This window comes from Mustela nivalis (assembly GCF_964662115.1).
Source record: "Mustela nivalis genome assembly, chromosome: 12".
In the NCBI taxonomy this organism is placed as follows: Eukaryota; Metazoa; Chordata; class Mammalia; order Carnivora; family Mustelidae; genus Mustela; species Mustela nivalis.
The window spans coordinates 41,207,710-41,223,045 of NC_139031.1; the positions used below are offsets into that span (position 1 = coordinate 41,207,710).

General features: G+C 38.4%; 1 protein-coding gene across 3 annotated transcripts in view; it reads left to right on the forward strand.

Moving 5' to 3' along the window:
• DPY19L1 (dpy-19 like C-mannosyltransferase 1) overlaps nt 1-12,658 on the forward strand; it is a 93,742-nt gene extending 81,084 nt beyond the window's left edge. The window contains exons 18-23 of one of the 3 annotated variants that reach the window (XM_082692475.1): nt 869-988; nt 2,382-2,556; nt 3,304-3,403; nt 4,550-4,675; nt 9,850-10,031; nt 11,405-12,658. In XM_082692475.1, coding sequence (XP_082548601.1) covers nt 869-988; nt 2,382-2,556; nt 3,304-3,403; nt 4,550-4,675; nt 9,850-10,006 — 678 coding nt within the window. In that variant the 3' untranslated portion in view covers nt 10,007-10,031; nt 11,405-12,658. Of the gene's footprint in view, nt 1-868; nt 989-2,381; nt 2,557-3,303; nt 3,404-4,549; nt 4,676-9,849 lie in introns of all 3 variants that reach the window. The other 2 variants (XM_082692476.1, XM_082692477.1) reach the window with 2 other exon arrangements.
• The last annotated feature ends 2,678 nt before the right edge of the window (nt 12,659-15,336 follow it).

Here is a 15,336-nt window from a genome sequence, read left to right on the forward strand (position 1 = left end):
CCCTCCCTTCCTGCTGCCTTCCCTCCCTCCCTCCCCTTTCCCCTTCCCCCATTCCCCCTTCCTTCCTTTCTGTGTTTTTGTTTACTTCTAATAAATGTATGATAGACATTAACATGATACTGGTTTCAGATATACAACATAATTAATCAGATGTGTGTACGTTGCGAAATGATCACCATAATAAGTCTAGCTAGCATCCATCACCAAAAAATCTTTTTTCTTGTGATGAGGACTTTTAAGATCTACTCTCTTAGCAACAACTTGGTGACTACAGTTAATAATACCATATTGCACATTTCAACCTGGTTTTTTTTTTTTTAAAGATTTTATTTATTTATTTGACAGAGAGAGATCACAAGTAGGCAGAGAGGCAGGCAGAGAGAGAGAGAGAGAGGGAAGCAGGCTCCCTGCAGAGCAGAGAGCCCGATGCGGGGCTCGATCCCAGGACCCTGAGATGATGACCTGAGCCGAAGGCAGCAGCCCAACCCACTGAGCCACCCAGGTGCCCCTCAACCTGGTTTTGATGGCTGCTCCAAGGCAGAGCTCTGGGATCTTAAACAGTACTGATTTTTGTTTACCACTTTCCTGTCTTAATCTGATGGTAGCACCAAAGTTGATTCAGAAATGTGGGTTTTATTAACTGCAGGCTTAACTCTGAGCAAAATTCTAAAACCACTTGCAGTACTGACTTATAATTTTAGCTTCTAATAAGATGGAGAAGTTTGAAAGTGAATTTTAAGACTCGTTTATTTCAGAAATCAAAATATTGTCACTAAGAAAAATTGCCCTTTTCTGGATATTCATCTATTTAACCATATATTAAATTTCACAAATAGTAGGAATGAAAAATATTTTCTCTTTCTTTCAGCTAGTTTATCATGCATTGCAACTGTTAGCATATACAGTCCTTGGTATTTTAATTATGAGACTAAAACTCTTCTTGACGCCACACATGTGTGTTATGGCTTCCTTGATTTGTTCAAGACAGGTAAGATGGTTATGTTGGAATTATAGTTGCTATGATCACTTTACCCCAGCCTTGTTATTGAATGGCCCTAAAATAATACTGAGTTACTCAAAAGCCTTTAAATTGTTGTAGTGAAAGTTCTTCATGGTTTTGTATTAATTTTTCCTAAAGGGCAAAGGCCAAAGAAGGTCATTTATTCTAAAATAGTGTTTGGCATACAATAAATGTCAAGTAGTGTAGGCTGAATTCATGAATGATTACTCCAGATGTTGATAGAAAACAGAGCTCCATTGTAGAAATAATTTTTTATTGTTTTGATATTCCTACCCCAAAGAATTCCAGCCAGTGATTCCAAGTTGCATTTACTTTCAAATAGATGTTCTTTTTCGGCATCAAGCTTTAACAATCTTTTTTTCACTTGAGTATACATTTGTATGCACATCCCTGACTTGACTTTTTAAAATTTAGTGTAAGGCATTTTGGTTATTTGCTACTTATTTTTCCTGGCTAACTGCCTCCTTGCTCTGTATCTACAGATTTATGCTTCTACACAATGTCCCCTTTTCATCAGACCATTAGCCAAGGTGCAGCAGCAGAAGTTCTCTTAAATTTAGCAAATATTTACTAAGCATCTATAGCATGTTCAAGGGATGAGGGTAGAATGGTAAATAGAGACATCAAAAAGCAAAAAAACAAATATGCCCTCAAAAAACTGGTTCTACAGTTATGTAGAGAAATTAAGGAGAGAATGATAGGGACAAAGTGTTATTGAGTATGGACTATTTAAATGAAAATATCAGCCAACCTTGAGACTCCCAGTCAGAATGGTGGTGCTGTATTAGAGAAGCACTGCTTGCCTGAGGCCTGACCTAGGGATGAAGACTTCTTTCCTGACTCCTCCAGGCTGGGGCAGGAAATGAGGTTGATGGGAACCCTTGCCTCTTAAATCCCAACCTGCACCATGACTGAAGATAGAGGACCTTGCACCAGACAGGCTTCACAGGTGTGGAACCTCTGCAAACACATGAGGGCCCACCCTCAGAAGGACCCTACACCTACTTGGTTGCTCTTCTTTTGTTCTTTTGAACTTCTAAATAATTTTTGAACAAGAGGCTCGACATTTTCATTTTGTGTTGGGCCTGGCAAATTTCAGAGGTGGTCCTGGCTTTACCTGAACCTGGAATTAGAATAAATTGAGAGAACTGCTTCTTAAATTATGTCCCATCTGTGTAAGCTAATGGCAAAATTCTTTTAATCCCTCTGGTCATTGCTTCTAGAACTTTCTCTCAGGATAATTAGTTCTTTATCTGGGACTCTACCAGAGAGTGTGTTCTTCTCTGGGAGGAATTTTTGTTGATTGGATGCAGGCTGCTTTGTACTAACAGTTATCAACATAGTCTTCATTTGGTTTCAGCTGTTTGGATGGCTCTTTTGCAAAGTACATCCTGGTGCTGTTGTTTTTGCTGTATTAGCAGCAATGTCAATACAAGGTTCAGCAAATCTGCAAACCCAATGGAATATTGTAGGGGAGTTCAGCAATTTGCCACAAGAAGAACTTATAGAATGGATCAAATACAGTACTAAACCAGGTATGTGTTTTCTCCATAGTTTTATATACCACTGCAAAATCTTAAACCCACATTACTTCCAGTGACCTTACTTTTTGTAAGCAGTGCTGCTTCTAGTTATTCAGAAAAAGATGTCAATCTTACTTAAATGGTTAGCAAAAGAAATGTTATATTTTTTTAGTAATCTATTCTGGTTTTTTCCCCATAAATTCTAATGTTTTTGTTTTTGTTTTTCAAAAAGACTTCTGTGGCATGATTTACAATAATTTTTTTTTTGTGCTTATTTTCCAAAAGAGTTTTTAATCTTAGTCCTGCACATTCCTTCTTGAAATAAACTCATGGAATATGACATTATATTCAAGGGGGATTTTATTGTTATCTGAGTATCAGATGACTGCATTTTAAATCATTTTCCAGAATTCTTGGTGCTATAAAACTTTCCTAGTCCATCTAACACTTCTTCCTGGAGCAAGGAAAAATGTCTAGGACATTACAAAAATAAACAAGCAAACAAACCCACACCTCAGAAGTCCTCACTGATGAAAGGAGAAGGCTCTAACTTCCAAAGGAAAAGGTTTACCCAAACCAGGGGGCTTATAGCCATTTTACCGACCAGCTGACTTCAGTCTGGGTCTTACACTGAATCTTTAAAGTCATGAACCTCGCTGGGCCTCCCGTTTCTCACCTGCGAAGTGACCACGTTGACCAGAAGGAGACCTTGTAACGCTCACAGAGTGTCTTCCTGAGACTGCCTTTGCTGCTTTGCAGACGCAGTGTTTGCGGGTGCCATGCCCACCATGGCAAGTGTGAAGCTGTCTGCGCTTCGGCCCGTTGTGAACCATCCACACTATGAAGATGCAGGGTTAAGGTTAGTACACAGTTCTCACATCACCCAAAACAAATTTCTCACATAGATCCTGAGTGAGGAAACTGGTAAAATAATGAGGAGTGTTTTTAGAAGGCTGTGGCGAACAGGGATTTATAACATTAGGGGAGAAAACAATGCTGAAATAATAGGGCTGAGTCAGATATAAAACTGTTTATTGGGCAATAAAACTACAACCTTTGGGGTTCTCTACTAGGCTGCAGAATGAAATCATAGCATGTCTGTCTTCTGCAGGTCAAGAGGGCTGCAAGATGTCAAGGCCCTTATTAGACATCACTGTCCTTAAGCTCCCCAGAAGATTCATGAGCCGCTAGCCTTTATTCAGGTTTCCTTTTGGCTATTTCTCTTGAATTCTGAAGAGTCAGTTGAAATGGAATCCCATTCAAAGAGGGTTTTATTCTGATTTTTACCCATATAGCCTACTAGAATGATCTTGGTTTTTATTCTTAATACTTTTCATAAGTTAGAGCATTGTGTTCTCTTTGAAAAGGACATAGATTTAATTTTCATGCAATTTCTGGCATAGGTCAAGCTATTCATTTCCTAAGTGATTGGGTGAATCCTATTAATCTGTTCTTTTGTGTAACACTGAAACTTCTATTTTATAAATAAAAAAATCTTTCACTAAAAATTAAATTCAGTAAGCTTATTTCCAGAACAATTGTGTTGAATAAATTTAGTTTGTTTTTTGTTTCCTCAATCTAGGAATAAAATGGAAAGCTATTAATGCCAGTTCTGGCTGCTGTCGAAGTTGGGACTGCATTGCAGCCTTAACGTAGTCTGGTAGCCATGTTTGTGTGCATCTGTGCACAACGTGCCATTTTCTCATGTATGATAGGGTCACAGAGAATACAGAACAAAGCTAAGCAAGCAAACAATTAGAAAGACTAAGTTTGGAAATGCAGAGATGCATTAAACCGAACCTCTTCTCCCAGGGCTTTTATGCTATGATTCTGCTTTTTCTTTTGACCTCCCCGAAACCCCGAAGCAGGAATTCTGTGAAGAATTCTCTTGACATGACTATTCTGTGGAGTCTTTCTTCTTGTTCCGTTCAGTGCTTTCTTCCAAATAGATTGATTGCAGCCTTTTAATTTTGAAAATCTTCTGCCCAATTATTTTTCTTTAAAGAGCCAGAACGAAAATAGTTTACTCAATGTATAGTCGAAAAGCAGCCGAAGAAGTGAAACGGGAATTGATAAAGTTACAAGTGAATTATTACATTCTAGAAGAGTCCTGGTGTATAAGAAGATCCAAGTGAGTATTCAACACAGTTAGTATTTTATATTCACAAGACATGAAAAATTAATTCAGTCTTTGGCAAGTGCTTTCCTCATATGTGTGAGATATATGAAACATTCAGCACAGTATAAGTGGAAAAAAACTTTTTAGATCATTATTTGAATTGGAATTTCTTTCCATTCTAGTCATTACAAATGTTTCTTTTCTAATGATTTGCATGCATACACTACCTTAAAGGTATTATATTGGTACTGACTGACAATTTTCCAAATTGCTCATATTTGCCTTTGATATTTTTAGAAACTTTTAACTTAAAGTTTGATGTATTTTCTTTTAAAAATAATTGCAGAGTCTGCAACCGAATAATGGTGAGTCTCACTATAAGGAAGTAAGGCAGGCAGCTGAGAGTCGCACGCCCCAACTCCGCACCGTGTCTATGATGGACAGCCCCCCTCCCAGCATCACCTTACAGCGACCCTTCTTTCTTGCTGTTCCACATCTGATTTGAGTGGGGGAAATAATTAACTTTACCGTGACCCACATTCTCTTGGGTTTATAGTTTTAAAAACTATTTCTACTCAGAAGTCCACTAAGCAGAGGATAGCAAAAGTTAGTAAGATCTTCAAAGCAAATATGAATTTTGAAGTCGACTGTTTAGAAATCTTGCACCTGGGTGACTAGACAGCTAGTGATAGTAGCTTGCTATTAAAATACCAAAGCACTGACTCCACGAGGAGCACAGGCATGAGTAGTTTCATTATAGATCAAGAGTATTTTATGGAATATTATTATTTTAAAAATTCTCACTACTCTTTAAGTAAACAGTGGTTTACTTTGGTGGTTGCTGTATTTGTGGCTTAATCATACTTATTCACCATGTATTTCAGTGATACACAAGGATGTTAAGACAAAATAATTAAATATTGACTCAGGAGTGAGAATCGTTCTGTGATACAGTAGCTGTCCACATTGCCCACAAGGAAACGCACAAAATTGTTGATTATTAAATGATTTTCCTATGAATGAGTCCCAGGTGACTTGAATTTAATCAGGATCTATACAAAATGTTCTTAGAGTCGTAATTCAGAAAATGTTTTAGTTCCTTATGAACAGAAGAATATATTTAAAATTCATATTCTCACTTTTAATTAACTTGGTTATATAAACTTAGGACAAAAAGTCACAAGCATCTCTCATAACAATTTTATGAGAACATCGTAATATAAATGAATGGTGGGCTGACATTTGCAATCAGGAGAACATAGATTGGAGATTTCCACCCACACTGGGATCTTCTTTTATCACCTTGGGCTTCACTCTCTAGTCCAGTGATCAGCCTGAGACACCTGTAGGTTACTGGAACATAAAAATAATGCTTTGTGACCTTTTTGTCCCCAAGGTAATGATGAGTCTTGATTCAAGAGTCTTCATTTTCTAGATGGCGCATAGTGTTTTGAATATGTGGGAATTGCAGAGGCTGGGCGCTTTATATTCTAAAAGGTTGATGCAGCTCCTCAGATTGGCCTCACTGTAGTGGTCTCATGTTCTGATGGGCAGAGCACTGCTTTATATACCAGAAGGGATGAAAGACAAACTTAGGAAATATGGCAATAAATCTTGTACACTAAACAAGGTCAGCAGTGAATTCACTGACTTTGGATCATTTCCATTTAGCACTCACTTATGGGCCCTAAGACTGAGAGTCTGGGGTGGGAGTGTGTGCTCGATTTCCCCATCTGGACCTTGACTTGCCGCTGTTGTGTTTCCAGCAGGAATGGAGAGGAAGAAGCTATGGAAGTGACTTTCTCTAATCTGTTTTCCTTAGTAACCAAAAAAAAACCCACTTCATCTACTGCAAGATTTAAGCCAGACTGATAATATATCTCAGGAAACCTTGGGCAGGTGCACTTGCTTAAACCTTGAAACAAAACACAAGCTGTACCTTCTGTTCCGCCAGGGAAGCAAGCCGGGGACTGAAAGGGAAGAAGGACTAATATTTAGTGCAGTAGCACAACTGAGTTTCTTGACAGAACTTTCTATCAGAACTAGGATCGTTAATGCTTTGGCCCCCATTGTCCATGTTAGTTATGCCTGAGACATCTATAGGTTGCTGGAACAGAAAAGTGTGTCAGAACAGGGGGAACAAATGGGGACTCAGTAGGAGAGGAAAGGGAAGAGAGACTCTCTATATCTATCACTTAAACTGTGCCTAGCACATTGGTGACACTATATTTATGTGATCTCAGTACCAGTGGCTTTAATGGTGTGGCTTGATTGTTCTTTAAATACTTAATACTGTGTTTTCAAATACAAGTATGAAAATATACTCAAATGCAAGTTGTAGATGGGTTTTTAATTAACTACTGTTTTATTCTTAGTTCTCTGTTTTCTTTATCATTAATTCTAGTAATAGAGTTGACATAAAATTAAAGCACATGAATTCAGAAGAAAATTATTCCCATTTTCCATGATGCTATTTAAAGCTGTAGCTGGCTGGCTCCTGGGGGAGCTTCAGGAATCTCCGATAAGGACAACAGTGTGTTACACTTAGGCCGAAGGAGCTCACAAAGGCTGCTCTTAGCCTTTTCTTTCTCCTGAAAGCAGGTGAACTCGGGAACTAGGCCATTTTCTCTGTGGGGTGTTGTGCTCTCTACCGTCCATGGCCAGCAGTATAGTCACAGCTGGGCCTCGGCCTCTGTGAGGAAATGAAGTGGTAGAAAACCCAAGCCAAGTCTTAGTATCATAAGTGCTCAGTGTTTTAGAATCTGATGTCAGGGAGGGTGTGCAAAAAAATGCCCTCTACACTCTTCTTGAGAACACTCATTAGTAAAACCTTCTGGGAGATAATCTGACAGGGGCAAAGTGAAAATTATATAGCCTTGTGGTGTAGTGATAGTGCTGCTTCTAGAAGTTTAGCTTGCAGAAGGATATCAGCACAAGGAAGTTTATATCAGCATCACTTTGCAATGGCAAAATGGGAAACAGAATATCCACCCATAAAAGAGTAGTTCATTAATACATAGAAGTACTAGCAACTATTAAAAAGAATGAAGCAGATATTTAGGTGCTGAGGTGGAAAAATGGCCACATTTTCTTGCCAAGTGAGGAGTCCCCAAATAATCTCATTTTTGTAAAAGCAACCCGGGAGCACCTACGTATATAAATCCATGCTTACGTTTGTATGCACATGTGTCAACTTGGATTAAAAAGGTGTTGCAGAATGGGTGCTAGATTGTGTACACAAGCCACCTCTGAGAAATGGCATTGGAAGTGACAGTGACTTTCATTTTTTTTATTTTGATAGGCCTATATTTTGACAGTTTTGGAATGATAGTTACCTTTAAATTAGAGACGTTATTAAGAAGACAGGAACACACGTACTCCTGCCATGGCGTTTGCCTTGTGGTGCAGAGCAGGGGAGTGGCTTGCCTTTGGGAATAAAAAGGACATGATAGAAATGTTTTTATCTCTTAAAGTGAAGCAACCATGACAAAACATGAACAATTGCCAATTCTCTGTAATTTTCTGTGTTTTGCATTTTTCTTTTTTTTTTTTTTTAATTTCTCAAATAGCCCATAAGAAATTGTGAACACCCTCGGACTCCCTGCTCAGCGGGGAGTCTGCTTCTCCCTTTGCCTACTGCTCTGCCTACTTGTACTCTCTATCTGTCAAATAAATAAATTAATTAAAAAAAAAAAAGAAATTGTGAACACCCTTTCACCTTTTTTGTTTTCATTGATATTTTGAAAGAGTTCAGGCCAGTGGTCTTCTAGGAATGTTCCATGTTTGGATTTGTCTAATTCCTTCAGCATGACTAGATTGAGTTTAGCAAATTGTGGCAAAGATATTAATTACCCCACAAGGGTTGTCCACAGTCCATAAGTTACTTGGGGAGGTAGAGATCACTTTGTTCTATCATTGGTGATGCTTAAGTTTGACCGCTTGATCTGTTAAGGAGGCAGATCTCCTTCAGAATTAGTAAGAGATCTGTGGAGATCCTTAGAGGCTGTGTGTCCTCTTTCTCAACAGAGTTTCACCAGTTAGCTCTTGCATCCAGTCTTGATTCTTGCCTGAATCAGTTATTCCACTGGTCATTATAAAACCGGTAATAAAGATTCAAAAGCACTGTACCAGGTACTGAGTGGTGTGGGCAAGGATGGATTTGATAAATAATAATTAATAAATGGACCTAGAGCTGTGGGCTATCTCTATGGAGAAAAATTAAAATTAAATCTCTATTTCACACCATACAAAAATGAGTTATAGGTTTGTGAAAAGCAGAACTCTAAAACTTTCATTAGAAGAATGTACAATGCATATTCTCATGATATCCATGATAGGGAAGATTTCTTTATATGAGACATAAAAATCACCATCCTTAAAAGAGAGTCACATTTTGGAATATAAGAACACAAAAATCTTCAATGTAACAAAACCCTCCCCCCCCAAAAAAAGGAAAAAAAGACATTTGTAAACCCTAGTGAATGCCAACAGTTATATCTAGAACACTGCTTTAGATTGAAAATAAATGTTACAATTATCTGCAGAAGTTATTGGGACAAATATCATACAATACCAATTTCACTTCTGCTATTTATAAAATATATTGCTTTTAAAATTTAATTGTGCATTTAGCTAAGATGTGAGTTGAACACCACTGGATTTTCTTTAAATTGACTCATTCTAGGAGACAGTAGTGGGAAGTTGCATAAATTGACCTAAGCATATCTGCCAATTAGAATTTTTAAGTCAGTATAATATATTAACCTCTTACCATGTGCCAGGCATAGCACTAGCTAGATACAGTCTCTCTCTCTCTCTCTCTCTGTAAGGCCTTATGAAACACCCACATAATGGGTATTCCCCTTTTGACAAATGTCGGGAGAGACTGCATGAGCTATCCAAAGCCACATTCTTGCTAAGTAGCTGAGGCAGAATTTAAGCAAAATGGTTCTTACCCCACCAACTGAATTCATGTATTTTTTTACGTCTTTTTATAGTCAACTTTGCTGCATTCACCTTGTTCTAAAGAGAATTTATGGCAGCTTAAATAAATATAAATAACTATAATGGGATTTTTTTAAAACCAACTTAATTTACATAGAAAAAATGAAATGGGGGCAGGAATCTAAAAAGTGTGCTTTTGCTTCATGTACTTTGATTTCTAATCTGTACCTTCATTTCTCTAGGCCTGGGTGCAGTATGCCTGAAATTTGGGACGTGGAAGATCCTGCTAATGCTGGGAAACCTCCCTTATGTAACCTGTTGGTGAAGGATTCCAAGCCACACTTCACCACTGTATTCCAGAACAGTGTTTACAAAGTCTTAGAAGTTATAGAAGAATGACTGCTGCCCACAGAGAAGTACATCAGTAATGGTTTTAATGTTTTGCTAATAACTCATGCCTTGTTTTTAATTCAAATCCCAAAAACTTTTATAGGTAACTGTTTTCAAATAGAAAACATTTTGTTTGGTCAATTCGAATGTTGTTCTGATTGTAAAAATACTTATACCTTAATCAGTTGGTTACTATTTCAATGCACCCTTAAAATTTGCTATGCAAATGAGTATATGTTTGTACCTGACTTAAATATTTGTGCTAAAGTGAGTGAGCAAAGCTGCCTATGTAAGAAATATGAGGGGTCATGACAAGAAAGGTATGAAAATATCATGAGTTCTGACCATTGTAGGGGCTGATTTTAGTGTATGGACTCTTAGTGGCCCTTGCTTCCTTTTCTGCCTCTTGTCATTTGGACATCTCTGTGACTGTCATAAGCTCCTCAGTCATGTCAGGCCCCTGTCAACAACTTCCATAAGAGTAGATGGGGCAGACATGGGTATTTGCTATGTGGAGTTCTCTGTTTCACTTCTTCATGTTCTTTTGTTTATTGTTGCTCTTGTTAATGAAGCATTTCCTGCCCATTACTAATCCAGATTTTTGGATCTAGTGGTCAGGATCAAATTTCTGTAATTACCAACCCTGTGGCATTAGCGTGTCTTCTCTCTCCTTTCTCCCTCTTTCTCGCCCAGCATTCTTTGTCAAATAAGTGTTATTTACTCATTTAGTTGCTTAGGAAGTACTTATTCTTGGTTAAAAAAAAAATTAATGGCAATTGTGTATTTTTCTCATTTTTGGTATTACTCAGATGTTTATATTTTAGTACCTTTAAACCACTGTAAAATTTTTTCATGTTTAATTGTAGTTTTAAGAACAACTATTTTGAAAGACCCAAATATGATGATGCATCTGCAAACTAGTATTTGAGTAAACACAAATTACAGTGGAACAGTAGACTGTAGTATGTGTAGTTTTTCTTTTACTATTAAGATACAATAAAACATGACTAATTTTTCTGTCAAAAAAGTAAACCTATAATGATAGATGAATGGAATTTTTATATTTTATTTTTTAAATTGCTTGTCTTTAGTAAGACAAAGCCTTAAGCCTTACGTTATAATTTGGATCCCCAAAACTATCATTTCAGTATGAAGAACAAATATACTCAACCTTCCTCTTTACGTTTTTTCCTTCTTATTTATTTATTTTAAAAGATTCCCAAACCTGCTCTGAATTCCTAGTATGAATTTTTGTTTCTTAGAAGTTAATTTGTGTGAAATGAGATTCTTCAAAGCAGTGAATCCTCATAGTTCTGAGAAACAGTTTTAAGATTTTAAATTCTAAGCAAACCATGACTCTGATGGACTACACATTTAATTATACAGTGTTCTTTTTATTAACCACAGGCAGATTAACCTCATTGTGGACTGTCCTTGAGACCTGAGTCCTCAGGGATGGTTTCCGGTGCCCACTCCTGGGAGCCACTGAAGAGCTGTTCCCTTTCTGCCTTCTCACCAGAGCCCAAGGACAAGCCTGGTCTGGGGGAAGCACTAGCTTGCTTAGAGCAGAGAGCTGCAAGGACAGCCTGGGCTGGTGAGTGGGCAGCCCCCAGCCCGCCCCAGAGTCCGCGCTTCCGCTTCCGGGGAGCCTCCTTCCGGCGGGAGCTGCCGACAGTGTCTTCAGGCGCCAGCCCCCTCCGCCTCGCTCGCTGCGTGACTTTTATTTCTTGGGCTTCTGCCAGTTTCAGAAAATAGGGAAGCAGCTGGGGAGTCGTGGATTAGGAGTAGAATTTGAGCAATGATGCAGCAATCTGGAAAAATGGGAAGAGGGCACTTGAGGCCGAGGTGGCTGAGAGTCGTCGTGGGCGGGGGGAGGGAAGCGCGCTCCGCTCTCTGTGCCACTGTTCACGCCGACATGGCTGTCACCTACACGCAGCGCTGCCGGTTTTTAAAAAATTGTACTTTTAAGGTCACTGTCTTTTCTCCCCACCCTCCAATCATTCCTTTCCTGATGAGGTCACGTGTAATGATTGGAAATTCTGTACAGGAAAAACATTAAAATACCGTTTTGACTGTTTCATATGGTGGGAAAAGTTAAAAGTGGTCAATTCGGGTTGTTCCCCTCCCCATGAGAATCCCTTTTGCAACGGTATTTATTAACATAACTACACCAGCGAGCTATGAGTGTATTTTAGGCCAGTCAGTTAAGAACAGAGGCCTTGGGCTGCACGGCATACTCAGCCTTGGTCCCATCTGGTAGCAGCCGGTGCTGTAGAAGGTCTTTTATGGGAACATAGAATAGTAGTAGTTTCCATATACATGACAAAACAGTATTAAAGCTCAGTATTCTACTTATTTTTAGCATTTGAAAATCTTTTTTTGCTTTAGTATGAGGAAGGTAAGGATGGGCAAGGAGGTGGTAAAAATAGCTCTTGTGGCATATGAAAAAACAAAGTAGGGGCAGTATTTCTGTACGTAGAAAAGCCTTTAAAAACGCTTCGCAGAAAAAGTATCGTGTTAAAATAGGACAATGATATTAAGGAGAATGTGAAAGGCTGTATCAGGAATAAAGTGATATCACATGGAAGTATCGTATTTTTATGAATTTTATGCCAGTTTTACATGTACTATGTATGTTCAATAAAAAAGATCATGAAAAATATAGAACTTGGCTTTATTTTGTTATTTTCATTTCTACCTACTTTGACCCTTAAAATATGTTCAGGGTCATTCTGTAGTCAGATAACCATGAAGTTGGTGTGTGGCAGGCCATAGTCCTGAATGGTGGGGAAGAGTTCCAACAGTGGGGCGAATGAAACTGCTTAGTCCTCTTCAGTGGGGCCCTGTAGATACTGGGGTTACCCACACTCTTCTATATTTATGCGATTACACATTTACATTACTTTAGCATTTACATCGAGGGACACAATTGTCCTTTAAAGTCATAGTTTGGGGATAATTTTAGAGTTACTGAAAGCTTTTTCTCATAAATTAAACTGTAGTGTGGTCTTATATTTCCCAACATATCTTCATGTTTTTGCTTGATAGAAGCATCAGCTTTGTTTATCTACTTATTTATCTGCTTGGAGGAAAGACAGTTTAGCTTAGTTCATGCCTGTATAATTAATTCCTTTACACAGTGACACCTTCCTTCTCTGAGCTCTTTGGGAGTGAAGTGTTTCTAGTTTAGTGGTTCTCAAATTCATTGTGCCTCAGAGTCACCTGGAGGGTTTGTTAAAACCCAGGTCGCTGCCCCCCACCACAGAGGCTTCTGATTCAGTTCTCTTCAGGTGGTGGGGTAGTCTGAATGTGTCCTCCAAGAATTCATATGTTGATATCCTAAACCCCAAGGTGATTGTATTCAGAGATGGGACATTGGGGAGGTGATTAGGTCATGAGGGTAAAGCCCTCACTAATAGGATAGTGTCCATATGAAAGAATCCCAAGCATGCTCCCTTGGACCATCCACACTGTGAAGTTAAAACTACAAGATCCATTTATGAATCAGGAAAAGGGATCTCACCAGACACTGAATCAGCTGGCACCTTGATCTTGGACTTTCAGTCTCTAGAATTGTGAGAAACAAATTTTTGTTGTCTCTAGGATAGCCCAAATGGACTAAATAGACGGGTCCCAAGAGTTTACATTTCTAACCATGTCTCAAGTAGTGCTCATTATGCTCTTGGTCCAGGGACCACAGGAGAGCCGCTGCTCTGGTGGATTGCAAGACTATGTGGATGGCTGGCCTCTAGAGGACGTTTCCTTCTTGACAGCATTTAACCCACATGATGGGCTACAGGGTCCCTCTATTGGAAACTGAATTTTGTAGAGTCCCCTCTTTGTCTTTTGGGGGCATTGCCTCAATGGAACTTGCGAGGAGCAAAGAACAGATAAGGTGTTTTTTTAAACAGAACGTTAAAGAAGCTTATTTACATGGTGTTTGCTGAGCAGGTGGCTATGATCATTCAAATACTTTGAAACTGTAAACTAGACTGGGCTTCAAACACTTTCTTTTCAGTTCAGAAATAAAAACAAGAGAAATCCTTTACAGTGGAACTTCCTTTTGTAAAATTACTTTATCTAGAAGAAAATGGATAAATTCAGTGATGTGTGTGGACTTTAAAACTCCATTTTTCACTTTATTACCTTTGTTTGGCCCCAGAAATCTTTAATCTTCTCCCTCTATTAGAGAGCAGCTAAAGACAAGCTTTGAGTCACGGATCACCTGTTTCTCTCTTCTGCCTTCCTTTTCCTTTCCCCACAACTAGGAGTTTCTAATTTAAATCAGTAAAATTGTTCCCTGTGCAGAGAAAAGAGAAGCTGCTTTTAAACTTCATTACATTCTTGAATTGGTCTTTATTTCACAGTACTATATCAGTGCAAATACAGTTTTACATTTGGAGTTGAAAAGGACATTAAGGCATAGGAAGGTCTTGAAAATTCTTTCCTTTAACCTTTCCTTCCGTAAGAGATTTAAAAGTTCTGAGTGAACATACAAGTTGAAGTCTTTTTCTCTTAAGATTTTGAGTCATTGTAGTGTAGTTAAAAGGTAGATTTTCTTTTTTGTGCAAAGAGATTAGGATGGTATTGACATTGGCTCTGCTTTCAAGGCAGTGTTTTCTGTACTCCATTATCTCTAACCCCAGATTCTAATTACTTTAAGTAAGCAGTATGTTGTCAAAATGACTTTCAAATAAATGGTAGTACTACCAAGTATTGTGTTTACGCAGGCATGTTCTTTTTAATTGAGCATAATATCATTTCATTGATTTTTAAGTACCTGGGCTTATTTCTGTATGCAAATTTAAAACCTTGAAAAAAAGTTCAATGTAGCGAAATTAAGGTCATTCAGTTGTGATGCCAATTGCCCTTAAAGCTTTTGTACTTAGGCATTTCTAAAAACACTGAAAGAAATGAAAGCCAGAAATAACCATTTTTAAGTAGAGTTGGCTTTAGGCCACTAAAACTAGTTAAAAAAAAAAAAAAAGAAACGATGCCCGAAGGCAACTCTTCAGCTTTGTTTTATCAACACGGTTCACATCTCGGACTCTGCCTCTGGGTGACAATCCCCTGCTCACTGGCCAGACCCCTCAGGTCTTCACTTTTGGTATCTGCTTATTGACCAGAGTCCAGATTCAGAGGCTTCCTTTGCCCTAAAATAATAATCTCCAGGAAGTGCAATTTGGTAATTCTTCCAGCCCTTTAAATCTATAATGAATTAGACTTTTTCTGACAAAGACCCCTTATGGCAGTCATTCTCAAACTTGCTGCACATTGGAAATTACTTGGGGAGCTTCGGAAATACAGAATATTTTCCTCCCTCCCCCAGAGTTTGGGAC